The 27,288-nt window shown below is 46.0% G+C and overlaps 1 protein-coding gene across 1 annotated transcript in view; it reads left to right on the top strand.

Annotated features, from left to right (window-relative positions):
• arhgef10la (Rho guanine nucleotide exchange factor (GEF) 10-like a) overlaps positions 1-27,288 on the top strand; it is a gene marked incomplete at both ends in the record, with an annotated part of 249,251 nt that overhangs the window by 134,795 nt on the left and 87,168 nt on the right. Inside the window, one exon of the mRNA XM_083661638.1 lies at positions 14,378-14,499. Within this exon, the coding sequence (XP_083517764.1) occupies positions 14,378-14,499 (122 nt within the window). The remainder of the gene's footprint in view (positions 1-14,377; positions 14,500-27,288) is intronic.

Raw genomic sequence — 27,288 nt, 5'->3', positions numbered from 1 at the left:
TGTGTGTGTGTGTGTGTGTGTGTGTGTGTGTGTATAGAGAGAGAGAGAGAGAGAGCTGAGCATAAACTAATGGAACAAGGTACAACAGTATACAGATTGATGTTTAGCTTACTTCCACCACAATTAGCAGGTGCCCTTTTGTATTCACCTTTCACTAACAGCTGATACGTATTCATAAATACACAGCCCACACAATGTCAACCCTCTCCATTAGCAATCTCATGCAAACCACGGCTAATGGGAATGTGTTCTGTTTGATTAGCTAGTAACGGTGCCTGCTGACACTTTGCTATTGAGTGTATGAGTTGAGAGGTCAAAAAAACTGCAGCTTTGCAACTTGGACCGAGTGACAAAACATTATGTTATTATGTGTTATTGTGAATAAACTATGCAGGGATGCAAACTAGTCACGTTTAGAGAGTCACCTTTTTCAACCCAAAATACGACACTGCGTGGTTTTGTGTCTGCCCTGCTATCTGTCACCTTTTTAACTATCCATGAGTTTGCACATCGAGGACTCAGAGCAGTCGAAGATGGCGAGTTCTGCCTCCGGCCGAACGGTTATTTTGTAGGCCTTAGAGAACCAGTCAAATATTTTGCCCCAGAATCCCATTAGTGAAGGGCAGAACCAGAAGGCATGAGATAGCGTGCCCTCTGACCCCTGTCACACAGTGGTGAGACAGAAGGGAAGATTCTGTGTAATTTATGCTTGGAATAGTGAAGATGGTGAGTGCCTTTAAGTTGGATCAATTGGTGGCAGAGTTGTACCACAGACTTTCCCATAACAAGTCAGATTAATCAACACCAAGTTCCCCATGCCATACTTCTCTAATCCTCTCAGTAGAGGCTGTGGTGTAGTTGTCAAACAGACACACAAACCTAGAGACAAGATGAGGAGGGTTCAGCAAAACATTGAGAAAAACATGTTCGTTTGGGAGGGCTTCAAATGTATGAATCTTGGATCGAACATAATGTCTGACTTGCAGGTATCTGAACCAGTGCATGCCCGGCAACTCAACCTTCCTTTTTAATAGATCAAAGGATGCAAAATGACCATCTAAGTATAGGTCTCTGATGGAAACCAACCCCTTCTCACTCCAGACATGGTAGTTTTTGTCTGACCATGGAGATAAAAAAGAGTGGTTGAAACGAATTGGTGTGTGGACAGAAACATCTCGTAGACTCAAAACAGTTTTTCACAGGGTAAATTCGTGGCCATGGTTAAATCATATAATATGACACCTGTCACACAGTGGTGAGACGGAAGGGTAGATCCTGTGCAACTTATGCTTTGAATAGTGCAGACGGTGAACAACTTTAAACTGGATCAGCTAGTGTCTGCCATTAACTGAGCAGAGTTGTACCACAGACAGACTCCTTCCCCCAAATAATGTCAGATAAATCAATACCAAGTTCCCCCTGCCACGCTTCTCTAATCCTCTCAGTAGAGGCCATGGTGCAGTTATCAAACAGACATCAAAATCTAGAGATGAGATGCTTGGAGTGAGGAGGGCTCAGTAAAACATCGAAAAAAGCATGCTCGTTTGGGAGCGCTTCAAAGGCATTAATCTTGGATCTAACATAATCTCTGGTTTGCAGGTAACTGAGCCAGTGCGTGCCGGGCAACTCAAACCTCCTCTTTAGTTGATCAAAGGATGCAACATGACCATCAATATACAGATATCTGATGGAGACCAGCCCCTTCTCACTCCAGGCATGGAAGGTTCTGTCTGACCGTGAAGGTAAAAAAGAGTGATCAAGACAAATTGGTGTGTAGACAGAAACATCTGGTAGACTCAAAACACTCCTAACTTGGTTTAGAATTCTGACTGAGTTTTTCACAACAAAACTTAAATTTTGTAGGGTTCCGGGCCTCTCTAGCCTAGAAAACAACATGGCTGGCAGAGAGGAGTTAGCAATAGAGCCAGCCTCCATTTTCAGCCACAGGGGGGCCCCGAGAGCTAAGCCGCCAGGAGTTGCCTGCTGCCAAAACATTAGAGCCCTAACATTGGCAGCCCAGTAGTAGTGCCTAAACACCGGTAAGGCCAGCCCTCCTTCAGACTTGGGTTTTTGTAAATACATTTTCTAAATTCTATGGTTCTTGTAATTCCAGATGTAGGACAGAATTATGGAGTCCAGTTCTTTGATGTGAGGAAGATGGGAAGATTTTGACACAGATAGAGGAACCTGGGAAGTGAAACCATCTTAACTGAGTTTATACAATATATATCATTGATAAAGGGAGGATTTTCCCCCTTAAGGTCTTAGAAATTTTAATTTGAGAGTAAAATGTTATTATCTGTTGTTGTTTGTACATGTCCGCGCACACACGCGCTCATACCGCACACAGATTCACTCCTCTTGTCCCACACACAAGGACCACAATGGAAACAAGCCCTCGGGCTTTATTGTGTTTTATTCCTTTTGATCAATATGTTGATGTTACGGCTGTCTTGTACATTCCTTGCTAGTATTGTTTCAATAAAGTTATCAATCAATCAATCAATCAATTCCAGAAATCAGAAAAACTTTTACTTATGAAACTTTACTTACTGCAGAAAAGTTCACACAAGTTGGGAACTGAACGTGGGTTGAAGCAAAATGTCCATGTATTGATGTAGACACTAGGGTACATTACGTTTCGTAAATACTACTCACTTGATATGAGATCAAGCAGAGTTTTAAATTACTCAAACCGTATCCAATGAGTCAGGAATAAGTTATTGATAAATTATTCCCTGATTGATTTGACATTTCGTCAGCTCGGTTCTATCTGGGTAGAGTCTCTGTGATATCGAGCATCAACGATTTGACCACACCATCTGACAAAACGGTGCTTTTTATGTATTCAATATTTAACCCCAAAATGTTCGTATTTGAAATGTACAGTAACACCACAGAAGCGTGAAGCAACGGGGTAGTGCAGCGGTAGATTCCTTGCCTACAAACACAAGGGTTGCAGGTTCAAGTCCCCGTGTTACCTCCGGCTTGGTTGGGTGTCCTTGTTGTCAGATGAAGAGAAACGGCTGCAAGCGACATGTATCGGAGGAAGTTGGGGGGAGAATGACCCAAAAAAAGGACGACGAATACGTGGATAACTCAATTCTGATGAAAGGAAAAGTCAGATAGAAGCTTATAATTCAAACCTCAGGATTGATGACATACATTTCTTCATGACCATACTTATACACAGCACCATTGTGACACATTGACACATAATCATTCGTTTAAACATGGGGGGGGGGCTGCTGGAAACATCTCTCATTGAATCCCAGGGGGAGATAGATCAGCACCAACCCGGCCAGGATGACAATTACATGTTAATTGCATTACACCCACTCTTTGCCTTCCCATTTAACCAAATGTAATTACAATGAGGGAGTTGTTGATTTAATTTCACGGATGGCCTGCTGTCATGGAGGCTCTCTCGTCATTGCGGGCGGAGGCAGGTCTCCCCTGTGCTCGGGGGGTGGGGTTGGGGGGGGGGGGGGGGACCTACATTTGAATCAGCATTTCAAACTCACCCAACCGGTTAGTTTGAAATGGGTGCCATGCTCCAAAATGTCCCTGAATGGTGGACTCATGTTCTCCACGCATGATTTAGTGAGTGATTAGACATCACAAAACTCATTCTGCCAGACTCATCTTCACACCAGTGTTTATCCTGTTACCTCCATTTAGACGAAATTATGACAATGATGTCCCTCAGCTGTATTCCATAGCCCTGCCTTTCCCACACATAAGAGTATCAATGACTTTCCTTGACATTCCTTTGTACCATATTACCGTTTATACCATGGTCTGGGTGAATACTCGATTCTGATTGGCTGCAGGGTGTCCATTAACCCATTGATACCTCCGCGCGTTCTCTAGAGTGGCACTCTAAACCTACTGCACGTTTGTAAACAGCCCCTGTAAACCTGACGTTTTGGGAGAAGTTGCCAGAGCGGTCGGCGTTCACTAAAACCTTTATATCTCAGGCTCTGTAGCACATAGAAACATAAAATAAAAAGCATTTGAGAGCTTAACCCTTTGGCTTTTGGTATTATATTTGCCCTAATGTTATTATTATTTTTTTTAATCTTTAACCTCCCCCCCCAAAAAAAAGATTCTAACGCATTTTAAGAAATGTTAATAAAGATTACGGCAAATGTAACCCTTCCAAATAAAAAGCCACGGGTTTAAGCTCACAAATGCTTTTTATTTCATGTTGATAGCTACTATAGAAGCTGAGGAATAGGTTTTGTTGAACCCTTGACAATTACTGCAGCAAAAGTAACGTTAGCGACCTCCGTTTTGCAGTCGTCTTGAAATACGGCAAATTCGCCAAAAGTCACTCACCCAATGAGCCTTGGCTAGCGTGTCAACAGTCACATCATAATCTGGGTGTGGAATATTCTTATTCATTGATGTCTTCATCCTCAAAGTAAGTCATACTCCGTTCAGTTCATCACTTAGCGTTAGCATTAACTTAGCTTACTGTCTGAGTAAAACCTTGAGGCTATTGCAGATTGGAACATGAGATAAATAAATCTGAAATTAGGTCAGCAGCATTAATTTCATCCTCTAATACAACTAAAGTTTAATGGGAAGTCTTGCTGGACCGGCACTTCCTTGATTTGCCCTGTAGTTCAGCTTGGGAAAACTGTCCACACCGTCGAGGCAAAAATAAAAATAAAAAACTACAAAACCCACAATGCATTTCACCTCCACCACGTCTATTTCAGCAAATCATGATGCATTTAATCGGTCACATTTCTTGAAACAACGATATACACGTACTACGCGTCTGTGTTGCAGCCGGGATGAAAGGTAAAAGGACACGCCCGTTGCCGTCGGTGTTAAAGGGATATACACGCAAATGCTGCATCCGGTATCAATGGGTTAATAAGTGATAATGTACAGTTGGTAAAGTTGTTCAGCCAAATGGTCTGTTCACCATTCATATCAATGTGCCATAGTTTCAACACTGTTATCAAGAGAGCTGTTTGAGCTCTATACCCCCGTTAAGGGTTAATATGACACTTTTGGAAGTTGAGAAAACAATTGAGTCGGTCAAAATAAGTATTTAAATCACCTCTGTGTGCTCAGTTTATCAAAAATAACTCTTATTTACAATTTTGATTTTCGTTTTGGAGATTCCCTCTCCTGACAGAAGCCGGCTCTGAGCCATTAAGTGAGGCGCGCGTGAGCGGGGGCGAGCTGCGCCCTTCATCTGGTCAGCTGACAGAAGCCGGGCTCTCAGCTGTCAACTGTCAAACCCTCTGTTTACAACTTGCAGCAAACAGCAGCCAGGCGCTCTGGGAGAGCCTGGCTGCCATTTAGGGGAAATGTGTAGGAACCCTGTAGTACAGTATATCCACCCTGCAGCGTAGGCTTTAGGGGGAAATGTGTAGGAACCCTGTAGTACAGTATATCCACCCTGCAGCGTAGGCTTTAGGGGGCAATGTGTAGGAACCCTATAGTACAGTATATCCACCCTGCTGTGTAGGCTTTAGGGGGGAAATGTGTAGGAACCCTGTAGTACAGTATATCCACCCTGCTGCGTAGGCTTTAGGGGGAAATGTGTAGGAACCCTGTAGTACAGTATATCCACCCTGCTGCGTAGGCTTTAGGGGAAATGTGTAGGAACCCTGTAGTACAGTATATCCACCCTGCTGCGTAGGCTTTAGGGGGAAATGTGTAGGAACCCTGTAGTACAGTATATCCACCCTGCTGCGTAGGCTTTAGGGGGAAATGTGTAGGAACCCTGTAGTACAGTATATCCACCCTGCAGCGTAGGCTTTAGGGGGAAATGTGTAGGAACCCTGTAGTACAGTATATCCACCCTGCAGCGTAGGCTTTAGGGGGAAATGTGTAGGAACCCTGTAGTACAGTATATCCACCCTGCAGCGTAGGCTTTAGGGGGAAATGTGTAGGAACCCTGTAGTAAAGTATATCCACCCTGCAGCGTAGGCTTTAGGGGGAAATGTGTAGGAACCCTGTAGTACAGTATATCCACCCTGCAGCGTAGGCTTTAGGGGGAAATGTGTAGGAACCCTGTAGTACAGTATATCCACCCTGCAGCGTAGGCTTTAGGGGGAACTGTCTAGGAACCCTGTAGTACAGTATATCCACCCTGCAGCGTAGGCTTTAGGGGGAAATGTGTAGGAACCCTGTAGTACAGTATATCCACCCTGCAGCGTAGGCTTTAGGGGGAAATGTCTAGGAACCCTGTAGTACAGTATATCCACCCTGCAGCGTAGGCTTTAGGGGGAAATGTCTAGGAACCCTGTAGTACAGTATATCCACCCTGCAGCGTAGGCTTTAGGGGGAAATGTGTAGGAACCCTGTAGTACAGTATATCCACCCTGCTGTGTAGGCTTTAGGGGGAAATGTGTAGGAACCCTGTAGTACAGTATACTGTATCCATCCTGCTGCGTAGGCTTTAGGGGAAACTGCACTTTCATTATCCCCGGGGGATTAAGTTTGCTCGGTTGCCATGGTAACTGAGCATTTGCATTTGCTCAAATAGCATTAGCTACTGTATATCTTGCATACAGCATCAAGCGTTTTTATCGTGTGCTATTAAAGCGGTATGTCGTCTACTCCATGAAAAGAGCTGAAAAGATGTCCTTTTCGATAAGGCTTTTGATATACAGTAAAGCACTCCCACCCCCTTCAGGAAAAAAAGCCATTGACTCGTCTGTGCTGGAAGCAGTTTCCCTTCGCCCTCAAATTAATCTGTCAGACACGAAAGATTATCTCCCTATCTGGCTGTGCTCAAACATGGGAAATGTTTATGATGAGTAAACATTATCACGGATTTAATTAACAGATCCCACACTTGCATTGATCCGTGGGAAATATCAATTGCACTGGTGTATTTAATTAGTCTATATCTTTGCCCTTTGTGTCGTCGGGGTTGATAGAGCGCCGTGCGCGCCGCAAATTAATCTTCATCAGCAAAAGACTTGAAACAAAAGCATGATTGGAATAAAGAAGCTGAGAACTCAACTAAATCCCCCTGCTTAGTATGCTATCCCTCCACACACAGATCTGCTCACCTCCTCTCCACTGATGGCATTAGCTACCTGTAGCTACCATGGCTGCAAGCGAATGTACAATGGATGGGATTAACCTGAGCTCTCACCTCGAGGAATCCCACCATTTATATATTGCCTTTACTTACCATTGTGAATACATAAAGTGCCACAGAGGGGAGTTGATTATAGAGATGCACCGATCCACATTTTTCCAGTTCCGATCCGATTCCGATACCTGAATTTGGATATCTGCCGATACCGATACTGATTCCAATACCAGAGCTCTTGGCAACTCTCTCCCAAGGAGCTGCAGCCTCCATAGTAGCTGGCTCCTACTGTGACATCAGTTAGTCTTTGGTTTGGTCATCAATTATCTCATAGCATTAGTTACCTGGCTCATAATATTCCACAATATTCAATTAAACAATTAATAAGGGTCATTAGACATTTACAAAACAATTGATTCACTCAAAATTATTAAGATAACATTTCAACAAATAAGCAACAATTAAACAGCCCTGCCACTTTACCACATTAAGGTCAAGTGGGAAACCCCCCAAATTCAGTATGTATGAGACTAAAATGTCTCCAAAACTAAGGAGTTAGCTAACCGCAAAGATTACTACCTCACTTCTACTACTACTTACTAGCACTGTTTCATGTTATGTTACGGTGGGTTTATGGTCCAGTGCAGGCTATGAATGGACTCGTCAGTCCGATATCCGATATGTGAATTACGTCATATCGGCACCTGATACCGATATCCCATCCCTAGTTGATTATAAATTGATTGATTGATTCAAAAATCAACGGCATGACATGATTTCATATAGTTTTCAGTAGGGTTGGGCTGATGGAGGATGCCATCCTCTGTAGGATAGTGGTGATGGTTGAGACATTGTGATGTGAAATATGATACTGTAGTTGATTGTTGTCAAATTGCCATAGTGTAGTAATGGTCAAGTAATAGCCATGGTAATACCATAGCAGAACTGCACGCTTTAACAGACTTTTTTTTTAGCCAAGAAAAATGTCTGTCTTGAGGTGGTACTGGTTATTTTTCTAACCTATATCAACCATGCATACCAGCGGCATGCATAATAGCATATGAAAACAATCTAACTTGTCAAGTGCCCTATAAAGCTGCAGCCACATATTCTACACTCTCCTTTCTCAATAGCCTACTGTACCTACACCAGTGTTTTTACAGGTTCTAATCAACATTCAAAACCTTTCAAAATCCAGTTGTGGTGCCGAGGCCTTGTTAACAAAGATCCAAAACATTGTCCCAGTTGGTACTGTATGAAGCATGGCCGAAGTAAAAAAAACTAGTTTAAAAAGTTGTGATTGAATAGATCAGATGTGCACAATTTATTTCCTATGAAGGGCCAAAATTAATCTGGATGGAGGGGCCAATAAATGTTGATTTTATGTGAAATGACATTAAATTATATTATTTTAGAGGCAATTTTACATTCTAAATATAAAATAGGTCTTCTAGTTTCATGGTAAAAGTATCATCAAGCTAGCTCTGAAAATGAGCTCGCCACAGCCTCTGAAAGACAGTCATATTGGCCGCAATTTTTTTCCTGGCGTGGGCCAAGTTTGGCCCAAGTTGGTCAGCCATGGGATGATGAGGGCACTGGACAGCTGGGCAGGTTTCTGACCAGACTGCCACGATGAAAACACGAGCAAGAACTCTGCATGCTCAACCATGCTATCGAGGATGTTTTGAATGTGCATATTTTGTATGATGCAAGGAGAAGACATTGGCCCCACCGGAGATTTCAGTCCAGTTGCACTTGTGCCAACTTAGTGCGAAAGTGACAAGATCATGATAACATGGATTATTATCCCTTTAGCACATTGTTTCACCTAATTTAATGCTTCCACCAATTTGAGATTTGAAGAGTAAGGTGACCCCTTGAGTCTTGAATCCCTTAGTTAGTGGTTTAAACGTATGCCCCCCAGCCTACAAAATTACATCACAGACTGTGTCAGTCGAACCCTTTCAGCTGCCCCAGGTCCATGCCTCTCTTGCCCCAGGCTCTGTCCCCTGCCTTCTATGCTCTTTCTGCCTCCTCCATCAAAGGCTTCTCTTTGTGTTTTATTGAAGAGGGCACAGCTGTTGGGAGTGATGTCTTTTCATTGGCTAATTCAGGGGTTCCCAAACTTAAAGTCGAGCTGAACCCAAAAATGACTTTTCTTTTCTTTTAGTTCATATACCTGGGTATTCAGTGCACCTATTTAATAATGTATGCCCAAAAAAAATCACAAAAATCAAATGTCTTTAGTTTTTCACACTTTTTCACATCAAAAGTTCATTTTTCAAGATTTCATTCATAACAGTAATGTACAGTTTGCTGACGACACCTAGTACTATAAAATGTCTACCCCATTTCAACCAATCATATCAGAACATGGCAGCTGTCAATCAAATCTTCATTTCAGGAGAATTTTCTCCTCCAAATGAAGGAGAAAATGGCGCCTAGTACCTGTCATCTGACAGAATTTCTAGCCCATAAACTAACTACTAACTTGGTATGTAACATACAAAATAAATCCAACGGTAATGTCTAAGAATGCAAAGAAATGTAACTGGCTCGTTAAAGTCGCATTCCAGGATAACTTAACTAGCCCCTCGTAGATTCCAGGCGGGCGGGCAGCACTCATGCATCGGATTGTCTGCTCCACACAGAAGCAGCTGGCTGCCTGGTATAGTCTGCGGATCCCACTCGCCTAGCACCACAACACTCTGAATCCCACTCGATTTGGGGGCGGAACACGCCATGATTGGCCAATGCCAAAGCCAGTCCCCAGAATTGTCAAATCAAATCATCGACACGCTATTATGGTCCGCCTCTGAACCCTGTCATCTCAGACAAGATTTGTTTTCAGACTCTCTGACCCTCGTGCTACTTGCATTACGTTGGGTTAATTTCGTCTTTAAGAACACTTTGAAATGTGAAAATCTTCCAGGGCCCACCCACCCAACCCTTTAATCACAACTCTGATCAACACACCAGACTAAGATGATGTGTTTCCCTATATGTTTTTTATTTTATTATATATTGTTTTATTTCATTAACAGATCATGTGAACTCGGGCATAAGGGAAATTAATAATCCATCCACATACAAAAACATGTTTGGCAAAACACCCAAAAGCAGCTTGCCAACATTTTCTCCCCCTCACTCATCAGAAGTATTTGCATGCATAACACATTTGTTGAGACAAAATGTGATGAGCAACAACAGAAGAAATCAATCCACAAGTTATTAATGCTAGGCTGTGAAAAATGCTACCTTATCTGTAAAGAGGAGACTCTTTAGCATGAAATCTTTGACTGCAGTGGATTTGCTGCGTAGGTGCAGTTATCTGGGAACTGTAGATGTAGCCTATATAGAATGAACATAGAATCTCTGTGATAGTCTCATTTCCTGCATCCTGCAGTCATTTCATCTAAACCCCCTCACCAGTCAGTTTTACTACCTGTTTAATGGATCTTCTTTTTCAAACACTGGGCACTGGTTAATAGTCGTACATCATCTGATTCTGTGCTACGCCATTTGCGTAAGCTAAGCTACAGCAGCCGGAGCATAATGAAACGATCTTCACAGACGTCCCTCTGCAGACTTGTACTGTACTTGCTAGCTAACTAGTGTTTCGGTCACTCAGTGGCGGCACGGTGGCTCAGTGGTTAGCACTGTTGCCTCACAGCAAGAAGGTCCCGGGTTCAAACCCCGGTCCGTCCCAGGTCCTTTCTGTGTGGAGTTTGCATGTTCTCCCCGTGTTCGTGTGAGTTTTCTCCGGGTGCTCCGGTTTCCTCCCACCATTAAAGACATGTATGTTAGGGTTAATACTCCTGTCAGTGCTCCTACTGGCAAAAGAGCTGGAGTTGGTCCCCGGGCGCTGCACTGCGGCTGCCCACTGCTCCTAGTTCTAGGAAGGTTCCTAGTAGAGGATGGGTCAAATGCAGAGGATGAATTTCCCCATGGGGATAAATAAAGGATAACTTAACTTAACAGTGGTTGTTTTGAGCCCGGTGTGGCTTGCAGGCAAGCGGGCTTCACTAACAGGTAACAGCTAACTAACTAGTAACATGCAGTCAGATTCAAAATTGGCATACAGTACGTATAACTTCCACTAATAGTCGTGCGTAATCGTCCCATTTTAGCAACTAACTTGGAGCACAAAATTAAATTATTTTGTCAAAAAATATTTGGTGAAGAGTGTGACTACCGTAATCAACATTGTCAGTACATGACTCAGGAAAATGAAATATCTTAACACGTTCACTGCCATTGACGAGATATCTCGGCTTACAGAATCCAACGGTTCACTGCCAATGACGAGATATCTCGGCTTAAAAAAAAAAAAATTTTTTTTGACGGTGAGACGTGGATCCAACCCTTTTACGTCTTTTATACAAATATTGGAGGTATTGAATGTGTATAATCTATTTTACCGACCCACTGAGTGGCGACATGTCTCTCCAGAGTAGGAAGAGGCGAGCCAAAACTGCAGGGAAAAGCGCGAGGAAGCCGTTCTCATGCTGTAAAATGGATGGCGAAAACGCTTTCGCTTTCGAACTGACGCACAGCGGTGGCAACGGTGGGGGGTTCCAAGAATAGACTGGGTGCACACTTTGAAACACGCAGCATAAATAAGCGCAGAATCGCAAGAGCTTCATCAGAGCTCTCAACCGAAATGCCAAGAAACGAGCGAGCCCCATCCAGCGAGCCCCATCCAGACTGCCAGGCAGCAGCCAGGCAGCAGCAACTCGTTTGTCACAGACCCGCTGCAGAGCCAAGGAGGGCGGAGGAGAACGCCCACGGAGGGAGGAGTTGGAAGCAGAGGGGGGTTTCCTGCTGTTATGGAGGAAATTACTGTTCAAAACTATTGTTTAGATGTCTGACGTCTTACTGATGCCAAAAATGAATGGTTAAAGTGACTGTTCTATCGAATTTCACAAAAAGCCGATTATCTCAGAATAAATTTTCAGACGCTGAAACCATGCTGTATTCAACTGCTAATGCTTACATAACTACTAACTCTACAAACTAACTCTTTTAGACAGAGAAAGCACACATTCTATTAGTTCTTTTGAGATATTGTGTGTTCACAAAATCCTAACAGAAACTAATCCTCGGCTCTTGAAAGATGAGCCAAAATCCTAAAAAAAAAACCTTGGCCGAAGCTAACTACAGTATTGAAAAACGGCTGGCAGTGAATGTGTTAAGAATGTCAAAATACACTGGAGGGGGTCAAACATTAAACAATGGTATTTCTACAGTACTAGTAGCCTGCTGTAGCAGGGAAAAGATGATAGACAGCTAAATGTCTTGTTAAGATAGATATTTGTGGCAATGACTAGCATTCAGTTATGATTTTTCATGAGAAATAAGAGAAAAGACAAATGGAGATGTTTTTGCTTCCTTGGCCGTTGGAAATCCTTGAGCTGGCCCACCTTGACCCCAAGATAAGAATTTGTTTTATACACCGGCAGGCAGCGCGCTGACAGTCCACAGACACACGCGTTTTTCTTTCTGTTGACAAATCAAGGTGAGGACGATCTTCCTGCAGATAGAGCCATCCTTCTCAAGTGGAACGACATACCGCATAAAGTCTGTCCAAATTCAAGGTGTAGCCTACGTGTGTGTGTGTGTGTGTGTGTGTGTGTGTGTGTGTGTGTGTGTGTGTGTTGGGGTGAGTGGCCTGTGTCCTTAATTAACGCCATATTCAATTTGGTTCTGTGCTTATCATTTGTTCACCATTATCCATCATCATTAATACATGGCAAAGGCTGAAGGTTAAGGCTAATTTCTGTTCTCTCAGACAACTGGTGTCTCTCTCTCTCTCTCTCTCTCTCTCTCTCTCTCTCTCTCTCTCTGTCTCTCTCTCTCTGTCTTTCTTTCTCTTCCCTATTTTATATTTGGAGACCACATCCGTTTTACTGACTGGCAAATAACGTCAGCATTCACCAGCGCCGAATGTTATTTATGCTAATCTAATAATTAGCTGTAGAAGGCTGATGAGCACTCAGGGGTACATTTAAACCTGCTGCCCCACCTGGAGCCGTGACTGGCAAACTGCCCTCAATTAAGGCATTTTAATAAGTGACCCCACAGCTCTCCCTCTGCATGCTGGCAGGGCCTCGCTCAGAGAGGGCACGCCCCCCTCCCCCTCCCCCTCCCCAGAGATAAATTATTCAAAAACACTCCACGGTTTGAGATGACTGTCAATATAAATGAGTGTATGATTCAAAACTTTGATTGCCTTCTAGGGCTGCAAATAACAATGGGGGGGGGGGGTTGAAATGCAGAATGGCAGAGGCAGAAGGCTGGGATTTGGCATGGAGGTTGTGTGTGTGTGTGTGTGTGTGTGTGTGTGTGTGTGTGTGTGTGTGTGTGTGTGTGTGTGTGTGTGTGTGTGTGTGTGTGTGTGTGTGTGTGTGTGTGTGTGTGTGTGTGTGTGTGTGTGTGTGTGAGAGAGAGAGAAGGTGTGTGTCTGTATGTGTTCATGCCAATTGGCTAAACGCATTATGTGGTCGCAGCTATTGTGAATTCGCGTGTGTTTTTTCTTCGTTTGAAAAGCCATTCACTCTCTTGTTTCAGTATTTTCAATGTAGACACAAGTATACACTTTTCCACTTGTCTTTCATAGTTCATACAACTCGTCGAGGTTTCACTGCAGTTCCTCTTCGGCGTCACAATTCTGTGTTTTGTGCTGTTGCGCCCAGCCATCATAGCGCTCCACAGCGCCCCTCTCTGGTCGGAAGCACACGGAAGAACACAGAAGAAGGCATGGCGGCCATCTTGCCATTTTCGAAAGAATAACAAACTTTCAAACCCCGGCAGATCTGATCAATGAAGACTTCTGCTTTGGCTTTGGAATGTCTCTGCAACACTTGTACGACGAGAGGATGGTACGGTGGCTGCCGGGTGACATCAAGATCTTTTTTATTATTCCGTGGCCACACATTAGTATCTCATGGCCACGAGATATTAATGCGTGGCCACACAATAATAAAAAAGATCTTGATGTCACCAGGCAGCCACCTTAGATTGGTATGTTCCGCTGCTTGGGACTTTTTTCCGGGCCTCACTTAGCTTTTAGACACGGGACTGTGGAGAGTAACTGCTAACTCAGTTCAATGAGCCACACGTCCCAAAAGGGGCTAGCTGCCTGTCAGTGTCAACACAAGTACAACAAAACAAGTTGGTAAACTACTAATGTACAACAACAAGTTGATAAATGCTCTGAGAAGCAACTCAAACGCGTGTTCTCTATTTCAGGAGAGGAGAATACACCCGGCTGGTTATAACTCAAACGCGTGTTCTCTATTTCAGGAGAGGAGAATACACCGGGCTGGTTATGTGGAGAGGACGATGGGAAGGCGTTGGCCCCGTTCTGGTGTCCGCTCCTCGCCTGTCGGCTGCCGGTCTTTGCCACTAAATCAGCAGACAGGAAGGTGAGTGTTCTACAGCACCTCAACATCAAAGAAATACATCACATGTCTAAGACAAGAACAAGAGGTTTAGTTTGTAAAGACCTAAGTCAGCTTCATTCTGCTTTAACACAGGACTCAATTGGATTTGATGGAGGTCCTCCCATATTTGTATTCCTTTTGAACAGTGCAACACCCGCTAGGCACCAACTTCTTTTTCAAACAACAAACTATTCAGCAGAAAATTGTTGGTTGTTACAATGGCACTGCTTGCACACCTTTTAGCAGGAAACATGACAGTTTTCAGCCTGTACTCATGTTCTGTTGGGTTAGTGTCCATACTACATTATTACTTCAAACAGACAATAGACTGCAGCCTACACTCATGTTGTGTTGTGTTGTGTTGTGTTGTGCAGCTGGACTTGGGTTACAGCCAACATTATATCCGTAGCTACTAAACCAAATAGAAAATAAAATACATGGGGCACAAAGTAACTTATGAAGTCTATATCTTCTGTGTTTGACCTCATTATGGGGCAGATGATTTTGGTATGAGAGCATGAAGCTCTGAGCAAACAACAGTAGAATTATTTTGGTCTTGCTTACAGGAAGAAGCTATTCTTATTACCAGCCATGACAGCATGTGACTGGTAGTGTTTTCACGTGTGTGTGTGTGTGTGTGTGTGTGTGTGTGTGTGTGTGTGTGAATGATCACACACACACACACACACACACACACACACACACACACACACACACACACACACACACACACACACACACACACACACACACACACACACACACACACACACACACACACACAGGACTTTGCCAGGTGTCTGTCTGTCTGTCTGTGGACAGATTTTGTAAACGTGATAGCGTCGGAACCGTGCAAGATGCAGTCAGGAAGCTTTACACGTGTGAAGTTAACATCAAAGGTCTCTAGTTTGAGTTCATTATCCTTTGTGACCACTTCATTTGGAGAATATGTAAAAATGGAGCTGATGGATGACATTTTCAACTGCATAATCTCACAAAAGACAAAGTTCAAAGTTCAACGTTGTTGTAATCCAGTGCATCTTTCGGAGCTGGCCACTGACACACTCCACAGCGGCCGCGTGTCTCTACGCTCGGGTAGGAAAGCGTCCCCGGCACCGGTCTGTCAAAGCAATTTGAGTTCTGTGGCAGCTCGCTCCGTCTCTTAAGACACCATTAGCACAGATAGCGCTGGCAGAAGTTTTATTTTAACGGGGATTCTGTTGGAAGAAATCATAGTGCCGTTTAACACAGTCATTTCCCATTGAAGGCAATCAAAGTGCACTTGCCCCGCCCTAACAGCTGAAAACACATTGTCTCGAGGATGATCGCACTCCAAAAGGCCTCAGCGAGAGGAATTACAAGAGGAGCATCCCCTCAAGATGCTGAAGAGTTTTGGATCGATACGGCCCGTTAAGACGCGGAAGCTGCCCATAGATCAAACGGTCAGCACAGGTGAGAGACAGACTAAAAGGCTTCTGGGAGTCAGTGAAAATGCTATGAAATCAATTTGCAGTGTCTGAACGATGATATTTCCCACTACATTTTCTATAGCTATAATGCAGTTACCGCTCTTACCGAGCAAGGTGGGTGGAGGGGGGAGGAGCCAAATGACCATGGCCACCAGGGGGAGGATGTTATAAAGTGATCATGCAATTATCCTAATGGCTGTGGGATACCCAAGCATAAATCAATGTCCCGGCATTAGATTAAGAACCTACACACCAAACAGCATTAGATTAAGAACCTACACACCAACCCATAGTCTTACCAGAGAAGAGGGTGAGATACAACAGCAGCTGCAAGTATGGAGAGTGTGTGCCTTGTACATGGTGGGGGATTTCCCCCGGGATCCCACAGACCTTCTGGAGGCTTGTGCTAAAGTCTGTTACACCTGGCTGCAGACGCAGCCAAGTCAATTAATATATTTGGAGGCAGCGAGACCCTGGCGTCTCAGAGGGTCTGCCCACGTTCTCCACTTCCAGCACAAACAAACCAAAGCACCTGAGCATGCGTGTGAAGGGCATGGCGGCCATGTCAGTCAGTGGTTTAGCATGACCACGGTTCCACATGGCGGGTTTTCTCCCAATGCGTCCTAATCAGTCTAAAGGGCTGTAACGGTCGGCCGTGTTGTCGAGTATAATGTGAGCATCTATTCTAGACTGTGTTTTCACGAAATGTTCGTACGATATCTTACAAAAAAACTGTTTTGAGTAACAACTGTAAGGTTAGGGTTATGGTTTTAGCCTTAAATAACGAAAATGTCATTTATGGTTGAAATGTAAACTTTGGACACACTGTATGTAGACTTTTGGACATGAAAGGCGAGTGTTTTACGCTTCCACTACCCCGACCACCTGAGCGGCGCTCCGGCTTATTTGAATGTCACACTCCCGTGGCGTTGATTTCAGACGTGGAAGACGCTTTAACATTGCATTGGTGGTTATATAGGCTTTTATAGTGCATCACTCCTCGTAGGTTTTTAACATTGCATTGGTTATATAGGCTTTTATAGTGCATCACTCCTCGTAGGTTTTTAACATTGCATTGGTTATATAGGCTTTTATAGTGCATCACTCCTCGTAGGTTTTTAACATTGCATAGGTTATATAGGCTTTTATAGTGCATCACTTCTCGTAGGTTTTTAACATTGCATTGGTTATATAGGCTTTTATAATGCATCACTTCTCGTAGGTTTTTAACATTGCATTGGTTATATAGGTTTTTATAGTGCATCACTTCTCGTAGGTTTTTAACATTGCATTGGTTATATAGGCTTTTATAGTGCATCACTCCTCGTAGGTTTTTAACATTGCATTGGTTATATAGGCTTTTATAGTGCATCACCTCTCATAGGTTTTTAACATTGCATTGGTTATATAGGCTTTTATAGTGCATCACTCCTCGTAGGTTTTTAACATTGCATTGGTTATATAAGCTTTTATAGTGCATCACTCCTCGTAGGTTTTTAACATTGCATTGGTTATATAAGCTTTTATAGTGCATCACTTCTCGTAGGTTTTTAACATTGCATTGGTTATATAGGCTTTTATAGTGCATCACTTCTCGTAGGTTTTTAACATTGCATTGGTTATATAGGCTTTTATAGTGCATCACTCCTCGTAGGTTTTTAACATTGCATTGGTTATATAGGCTTTTATAGTGCATCACTCCTCGTAGGTTTTTAACATTGCATTGGTTATATAGGCTTTTATAGTGCATCACTTCTCATAGGTTTTTAACATTGCATTGGTTATATAGGCTTTTATAGTGCATCACCTCTCGTAGGTTTTTAACATTGCATTGGTTATATAGGCGTTTATAGTGCATCACTCCTCGTAGGTTTTTAACATTGCATTGGTTATATAGGCTTTTATAGTGCATCACTCCTCGTAGGTTTTTAACATTGCATTGGTTATATAGGCTTTTATAGTGCATCACTCCTTGTAGGTTTTTAACATTGCATTGGTTATATAGGCTTTTATAGTGCATCACTCCTCGTAGGTTTTTAACATTGCATTGGTTATATAGGCTTTTATAGTGCATCACTTCTCGTAGGTTTTTAACATTGCATTGGTTATATAGGCTTTTATAGTGCATCACTTCTCGTAGGTTTTTAACATTGAGTTGGACTCTAGCTCAAAGACTTGAGACTTGACTTGGACTTTAGCTCAAAGACTTGAGACTTGACTTGGACTCTAGCTCAAAGACTTGAGACTTGACTTGAACTCTAGCTCAAAGACTTGAGACTTGATTTGGACTCTAGCTCAAAGACTTGAGACTTGATTTGGACTCTAGCTCAAAGACTTGAGACTTGACTTGGACTATAGCTAAAAGACTTGAGACTTGACTTGGACTCTAGCTCAAAGACTTGAGACTTGATTTGGACTCTAGCTCAAAGACTTGAGACTTGACTTGGACTCTAGCTCAAAGACTTGAGACTTGACTTGGACTATAGCTAAAAGACTTGAGACTTGACTTGGACTCTAGCTCAAAGACTTGACCTGGACTTGCAAAAATGACAGCTGTGTATCACAAGACTGAGTCTAGTGTAGGAATGAAGGGGTGGCTTTGAGAGAGAAGAGGTGCAGTATTGCAGTATAAGTCTATTTTCTCTTTCTGGACTAAAGTGACGGTACAGCATTAAATGGAGTGACTTTAAGTCCTTCATGCAGAGCAGACCGTGATTAGAAGCTTAACTCAGCAGCAGCCCTCCCTCTCCCTCTCTGTGTCTCCATCCCTGCCTCAGCCACTGCCTCTGGGGCACACACGCCTCTGTGTGCCAAAGCGCCGACCGCAACATCTCTGTCTCCAGCTCTGGCAGCTTCTCCTGTAAGCAGCCTGGCTTACAGTCAGTAGAAAGGATGGAGAAAAGGAGAAGAGAGAAAATGCAGGTTAAAAAGAGATGTGGTCGCGGGGGCCGAAGGCAATTCCTACAGAAAATCAAGTTCTAAAGCAGCAGATGAACCACAGGTGACCTAAGCTCAACCCACTGCTGGCTGCGTGTAGCTCTGTACACCCACTCAGTGGGAGCTGGAGAGGGCTACAGAGCAAACTTGTTAACTTAGCCACCACAGATAAACCTTATCACAAGTCTGTTGAGCGAGAACAGCAGGGGCAGACTCATTCCATTTCTCTCTTTCTCTGTAATTCTCTCCTCTCTCTGACAGATAATGTTACTCTTAGTTTGGCAGTACTGCTGTAATACAGCCTCTCTCTCTGACAGATGTTACTCTTAGGTTGGCAGTACTGCTGTAATACAGCCTCTCTCTGACAGACGATACTCTTAGTTTGGCAGTACTGCTGTAATACAGCCTCTCTCTCTGACAGATGATGTTACTCTTAGTTTGGCAGTACTGCTGTAATACAGCCTCTCTCTCTGACAGATGTTACTCTTAGGTTGGCAGTACTGCTGTAATACAGCCTCTCTCTGACAGACGATACTCTTAGTTTGGCAGTACTGCTGTAATACAGCCTCTCTCTCTGACAGATGTTACTCTTAGGTTGGCAGTACTGCTGTAATACAGCCTCTCTCTCTGACAGATGATGTTACTCTTAGTTTGGCAGTACTGCTGTAATACAGCCTCTCTCTGACAGATGTTACTCTTAGTTTGGCAGTACTGCTGTAATACAGCCTCTCTCTCTGACAGACGATACTCTTAGTTTGGCAGTACTGCTGTAATACAGCCTCTCTCTCTGACAGACGTTACTCTTAGGTTGGCAGTACTGCTGTAATACAGCCTCTCTCTGACAGATGTTACTCTTAGGTTGGCAGTACTGCTGTAATACAGCCTCTCTCTCTGACAGATGTTACTCTTAGGTTGGCAGTACTGCTGTAATACAGCCTCTCTCTCTGACAGATAATGTTACTCTTAGTTTGGCAGTACTGCTGTAATACAGCCTCTCTCTCTGACAGACGATACTCTTAGTTTGGCAGTACTGCTGTAATACAGCCTCTCTCTCTGACAGACGATACTCTTAGTTTGGCAGTACTGCTGTAATACAGCCTCTCTCTCTGACAGATGTTACTCTTAGGTTGGCAGTACTGCTGTAATACAGCCTCTCTCTGACAGACGATACTCTTAGTTTGGCAGTACTGCTGTAATACAGCCTCTCTCTCTGACAGATGTTACTCTTAGGTTGGCAGTACTGCTGTCATCGCTTGAGCGTGGCTTGAGCAAGGCACGCGTGCGGCTGGTGTGAACGGCTTCACCTGTTAACAAGGACGCCGAAATGAAACTTGTGGGTTGAGCGTAGGTTGAGCGTATAGGTTGCAGTGTTTCCCCTACCATTCTACAGGCCTGGCGGACCCGCCAGGCCAACGGCGCCCCTGCCAGGCCAGAAAAAGAATTGCAAAAAAAAAAAAAAATGCTCTCCCCAAAATTTCAATAAACCTTTATGGCATATTATTACAATACAGCAATACTGGTGTTGACATTGTTGACAGTAATAGAATATACCAAATCATTCAAAACAATAAGCATTTAGCTTTTAGGAGCATCGTGCCAGCGTGCAGCGCTGTTCCAAAACATGTCAACGTGTCGTTGCCTGCGAAACGCACATCCCATAATACAACTGTTCGCATCGCATCCCATAATAGTATGATGATACTGGAGGGATGCCATTGCGAACATAGTTGCGAACAGGTTAGCTAAAAGTTTTAGCATCGCCAGCGAGGGCCCACACCGTTGCGGTCGAGGTACGTTCCGAAATCCCTCCAGGTCTGAAAAATGTTCTAGGGGAAACACGGGGTTGAGCGTTGCTTCGGCGTATGGTGCGAACGTGCTCTTAGGTCTTCTAGTTTCATATGATACTATTCGCTACAGCCTCTGAAAGACAGGAATGTTGGCCACAATCTTTGCAGTGATAAAGTGTGTGTGTGTGTGTGTGGGGAGGGGGGGGGGATCTGGATTTTGAAAAAAGGGAGGAAGGGGGGCATGTCCAGTCCCCCCTCCCCTTGAGCCCTGTTGTGATGGAACGCAATTCCCTACAGTACCACACTGGGCTGCCGCGCTGCACCAGGCTGCCACGTCGTGCCAGGCCAGGCCAGGCCAGGCCAGGCCAGGCCAGGCCAGCACATTTGTATGGAAGAGTGGTAATACACTCGCACACAGAATCAGCTACCATCTTGCTTAATAGACGAAGCACATCGTGATGTTTGTTGGTTATAGAGTCTGTGCACAGCACTCTGTTTTAGCTGCTCTGCCCTCATTGCCAGTGTGAGAGATGAGACAGCAGGTCTGGCAGGTGGCCCAAAGGGAGGCTGTGAGGTGGCTGGGCAGAGGGATTATTAGGAGAGATGATAGCTGGCATGGTGACAGGTGTGTCACATTTCTAAAAGGGAGAAATCATTCACTAGATGGAACAATAAAGGACAATTTTGTTCCAAATTAGTAAATGAAAATTTAAAATTAAGAGACATTGAAATATGTTAGCTAAGAGATGCCTGTTTTTCGCAACTTTGATTGTAAATGCAATTTGTGATGCTGGAATATACCACTGTACCAAAATGACCACTTCAGCAACCATTCAGTATGCAAACCCTGAGCATAGAAAAGTCCAGGAATAATATTAGCCTTGGCTTAATAGAGCTCTTTTGCTGCCATGGGTGAAACTGACATTTACTCGCTGTTAGTATCTGCTTAACTAAGCTGGAGCGTATCCACTGCCCGCTTTCATCTCCCTGTCTGACTGCATGAGTCTGACAGAGAGGCCGTTTGCTCCAGCATCAATTATTTCCTTCAGTTCAGTCCAGGAGGGGGCGCTAGTCTGAGTCCTGCAGGCCAAACTAATGGATGTATTTATGACGTCACACAGCTCACTGCGAGCGGGATGCCTTTTACATTAGGCCTGTTCTCAACCATTCTCTATTACATAAATGGACTAGTGTGTTCGCCTTTTTTTTTACTAGTGTCCGAATTATCAACTGATAATTTGATTCACTATAGGTTGTTCACTGAATCGAACAAGCTTTTACATATTTATTATATACAACACATTCACTCTTGGCCGTATGCCAAACTCAATTAAACTATGTTAATGTTGCCTTGTAATCTGCAAGTGGTTTTCTACACAGTTGGGTTTGGGTTGGGTCATGGTTAGGTGTAGCGGTGCCTGGTCATGGTTAGGTGTAGCGGTGCCTGGTCATGGTTAGGTGTAGCGGTGCCTGGTCATGGTTAGGTGTAGCGGTGCCTGGCAGAGATCTGCACTCTACTGAGTGCACTTTTCGTGGAGCGATACCTGCAGCGTGGAGCGATACCTGCAGCGTGGAGCGATACCTGCAGCGTGGAGCGATACCTGCAGCGTGGAGCGATACCTTCAGTGTGGAGCGATACCTTCAGTGTGGAGCGATACCTGCAGCGTGGAGCGATACCTTCAGTGTGGAGCGATACCTGCAGCGTGGAGCGATACCTGCAGCGTGGAGCGATACCTGCAGCGTGGAGCGATACCTTCAGTGTGGAGCGATACCTTCAGTGTGGAGCGATACCTTCAGTGTGGAGCGATACCTTCAGTGTGGAGCGATACCTGCAGCGTGGAGCGATACCTGCAGCGTGGAGCGATACCTGCAGCGTGGAGCGATACCTGCAGTGTGGAGCGATACCTGCAGCGTGGAGCGATACCTTCAGTGTGGAGCGATACCTGCAGCGTGGAGCGATACCTGCAGCGTGGAGCGATACCTGCAGCGTGGAGCGATACCTGCAGCGTGGAGCGATACCTTCAGTGTGGAGCGATACCTTCAGTGTGGAGCGATACCTTCAGTGTGGAGCGATACCTGCAGCGTGGAGCGATACCTGCAGCGTGGAGCGATACCTGCAGCGTGGAGCGATACCTGCAGTGTGGAGCGATACCTGCAGCGTGGAGCGATACCTTCAGTGTGGAGCGATACCTGCAGCGTGGAGTGATACCTTCAGTGTGGAGCGATACCTGCCACGTGGAGCGATACCTGCAGCGTGGAGCGATACCTTCAGTGTGGAGCGATACCTTCAGTGTGGAGCGATACCTGCCACGTGGAGCGATACCTGCAGCGTGGAGCGATACCTTCAGTGTGGAGCGATACCTTCAGTGTGGAGCGATACCTGCAGCGTGGAGCGATACCTGCAGCGTGGAGCGATACCTGCCACGTGGAGCGATACCTGCAGCGTGGAGCGATACCTTCAGTGTGGAGCGATACCTGCAGCGTGGAGCGATACCTGCAGCGTGGAGCGATACCTGCAGCGTGGAGCGATACCTGCAGCGTGGAGCGATACCTGCAGCGTGGAGCGATACCTGCAGTGTGGAGCGATACCTGCCACGTGGAGCGATACCTGCAGCGTGGAGCGATACCTTCAGTGTGGAGCGATACCTGCAGCGTGGAGCGATACCTGCCACGTGGAGCGATACCTTCAGTGTGGAGCGATACCTGCAGTGTGGAGCGATACCTGCCACGTGGAGCGATACCTGCAGTGTGGAGCGATACCTGCAGCGTGGAGCGATACCTTCAGTGTGGAGCGATACCTTCAGTGTGGAGCGATACCTGCAGCGTGGAGCGATACCTGCAGTGTGGAGCGATACCTTCAGTGTGGAGCGATACCTGCAGCGTGGAGCGATACCTTCAGTGTGGAGCGATACCTTCAGTGTGGAGCGATACCTGCAGCGTGGAGCGATACCTGCAGCGTGGAGCGATACCTTCAGTGTGGAGCGATACCTGCAGCGTGGAGCGATACCTTCAGTGTGGAGCGATACCTGCAGCGTGGAGCGATACCTGCAGCGTGGAGCGATACCTTCAGTGTGGAGCGATACCTTCAGTGTGGAGCGATACCTGCCACGTGGAGCGATACCTGCCACGTGGAGCGATACCTGCAGCGTGGAGCGATACCTGCAGTGTGGAGCGATACCTGCAGTGTGGAGCGATACCTGCCACGTGGAGCGATACCTGCAGCGTGGAGCGATACCTGCAGCGTGGAGCGATACCTTCAGTGTGGAGCGATACCTGCAGCGTGGAGCGATACCTGCAGCGTGGAGCGATACCTGCAGCGTGGAGCGATACCTGCAGCGTGGAGCGATACCTTCAGTGTGGAGCGATACCTGCAGTGTGGAGCGATACCTGCCACGTGGAGCGATACCTGCAGCGTGGAGCGATACCTGCAGCGTGGAGCGATACCTTCAGTGTGGAGCGATACCTGCAGCGTGGAGCGATACCTGCAGCGTGGAGCGATACCTGCAGCGTGGAGCGATACCTGCAGTGTGGAGCGATACCTGCCACGTGGAGCGATACCTGCAGCGTGGAGCGATACCTTCAGTGTGGAGCGATACCTGCAGCGTGGAGCGATACCTGCAGCGTGGAGCGATACCTGCAGTGTGGAGCGATACCTGCAGTGTGGAGCGATACCTTCAGTGTGGAGCGATACCTGCAGTGTGGAGCGATACCTGCAGCGTGGAGCGATACCTTCAGTGTGGAGCGATACCTTCAGTGTGGAGCGATACCTTCAGTGTGGAGCGATACCTGCAGTGTGGAGCGATACCTGCAGCGTGGAGCGATACCTGCAGCGTGGAGCGATACCTGCAGTGTGGAGCGATACCTGCCACGTGGAGCGATACCTGCAGCGTGGAGCGATACCTGCAGCGTGGAGCGATACCTTCAGTGTGGAGCGATACCTTCAGTGTGGAGCGATACCTGCAGTGTGGAGCGATACCTTCAGTGTGGAGCGATACCTGCAGTGTGGAGCGATACCTGCAGCGTGCAGCGATACCTGCAGCGTGGAGCGATACCTGCAGCGTGGAGCGATACCTGCAGCGTGGAGCGATACCTGCAGCGTGGAGCGATACCTGCAGCGTGGAGCGATACCTTCAGTGTGGAGCGATACCTGCAGTGTGGAGCGATACCTTCAGTGTGGAGCGATACCTTCAGTGTGGAGCGATACCTGCAGTGTGGAGCGATACCTTCAGTGTGGAGCGATACCTGCAGCGTGGAGCGATACCTGCAGCGTGGAGCGATACCTGCAGCGTGGAGCGATACCTGCAGCGTGGAGCGATACCTGCAGTGTGGAGCGATACCTTCAGTGTGGAGCGATACCTTCAGTGTGGAGCGATACCTGCAGTGTGGAGCGATACCTTCAGTGTGGAGCGATACCTGCAGTGTGGAGCGATACCTTCAGTGTGGAGCGATACCTTCAGTGTGGAGCGATACCTGCAGTGTGGAGCGATACCTGCAGCGTGCAGCGATACCTGCAGCGTGGAGCGATACCTGCCACGTGGAGCGATACCTGCAGCGTGGAGCGATACCTGCAGCGTGGAGCGATACCTGCAGCGTGGAGCGATACCTGCAGCGTGGAGCGATACCTTCAGTGTGGAGCGATACCTGCAGTGTGGAGCGATACCTTCAGTGTGGAGCGATACCTTCAGTGTGGAGCGATACCTGCAGCGTGGAGCGATACCTGCAGTGTGGAGCGATACCTTCAGTGTGGAGCGATACCTGCAGCGTGGAGCGATACCTGCAGCGTGGAGCGATACCTTCAGTGTGGAGCGATACCTTCAGTGTGGAGCGATACCTGCAGTGTGGAGCGATACCTGCAGCGTGGAGCGATACCTGCAGCGTGGAGCGATACCTGCAGTGTGGAGCGATACCTGCAGCGTGGAGCGATACCTGCAGCGTGGAGCGATACCTGCAGCGTGGAGCGATACCTGCAGCGTGGAGCGATACCTGCAGCGTGGAGCGATACCTTCAGTGTGGAGCGATACCTGCAGTGTGGAGCGATACCTGCCACGTGGAGCGATACCTTCAGTGTGGAGCGATACCTTCAGTGTGGAGCGATACCTTCAGTGTGGAGCGATACCTGCAGCGTGGAGCGATACCTGCAGCGTGGAGCGATACCTTCAGTGTGGAGCGATACCTTCAGTGTGGAGCGATACCTTCAGTGTGGAGCGATACCTTCAGTGTGGAGCGATACCTGCAGCGTGGAGCGATACCTGCAGCGTGGAGCGATACCTTCAGTGTGGAGCGATACCTTCAGTGTGGAGCGATACCTTCAGTGTGGAGCGATACCTGCAGCGTGGAGCGATACCTGCAGCGTGGAGCGATACCTTCAGTGTGGAGCGATACCTTCAGTGTGGAGCGATACCTGCAGCGTGGAGCGATACCTGCAGCGTGGAGCGATACCTGCAGCGTGGAGCGATACCTGCAGTGTGGAGCGATACCTTCAGTGTGGAGCGATACCTTCAGTGTGGAGCGATACCTTCAGTGTGGAGCGATACCTGCAGCGTGGAGCGATACCTGCAGCGTGGAGCGATACCTTCAGTGTGGAGCGATACCTGCAGCGTGGAGCGATACCTGCAGCGTGGAGCGATACCTGCAGCGTGGAGCGATACCTGCAGCGTGGAGCGATACCTGCAGTGTGGAGCGATACCTTCAGTGTGGAGCGATACCTGCAGCGTGGAGCGATACCTGCAGCGTGCAGCGATACCTGCAGCGTGGAGCGATACCTGCAGCATGAGTGAGGTAGTGTAGGAAACTCGTATAGTTGACTATAATGATAAAACACCACATGGGTAAATAGTGAGTGAGTGAATGAGTGAACCATTCTGAACACAGCTCTTATGTGCCTTTGTCTCTCTGGAGGGCACATATATTTCCTTGTACAATGTGTTTCCATATAAGCGCACATTCAGCAAATCTTTGAAGAGGATAGAAACCTTGTTTCTATCTTGGTCTTGCCATTCTCAAAGGGACATGCAAGCACATGTGGTGATTAATGATGATTCACAAACTATTCACATCTCCTTCATTGTGGAAGGACTTCCTCAGCATTTCTAAAGGGCTCGCAGAGATCCGAGGCTACAAAGACTTTCAAAATATTGAAGGGAACGTGTCTCCAGACTGCGTTGATGAGTTGAGTTCACATTTCTAAAAGGGAGAAATCAGTCACTAGATGGAACAATAAAGGACAATTTTGTTCCAAATTAGTAAATGAAAATGGAAAATTAAGAGACATTGAAATATGTTAGCTATAAGAGATGCCTGTTTTTCGCAACTTTGATTGTAAATGCAATTTGTGATGCTGGAATATACCACTGTACCAAAATGACCACTTCAGCAACCATTCAGTATGCAAACCCTGAGCATAGAAAAGTCCAGGAATAATATTAGCCTTGGCTTAATAGAGCTCTTTTGCTGCCATGGGTGAAACGGACATTTACTCGCTGTTAGTATCTGCTTAACTAAGCTGGAGCGTATCCACTGCCCCCTTTCATCTCCCTGTCTGACTGCATGAGTCTGACAGAGAGGCCGTTTGCTCCAGC

Source organism: Poromitra crassiceps (genome assembly GCF_964638095.1).
Source record: "Poromitra crassiceps genome assembly, chromosome: 27".
Taxonomy (NCBI): Eukaryota; Metazoa; Chordata; class Actinopteri; order Beryciformes; family Melamphaidae; genus Poromitra; species Poromitra crassiceps.
The sequence above is the reverse complement of the archived record's forward strand: the minus strand, read 5'-3'. Positions and strand labels throughout refer to the sequence as shown.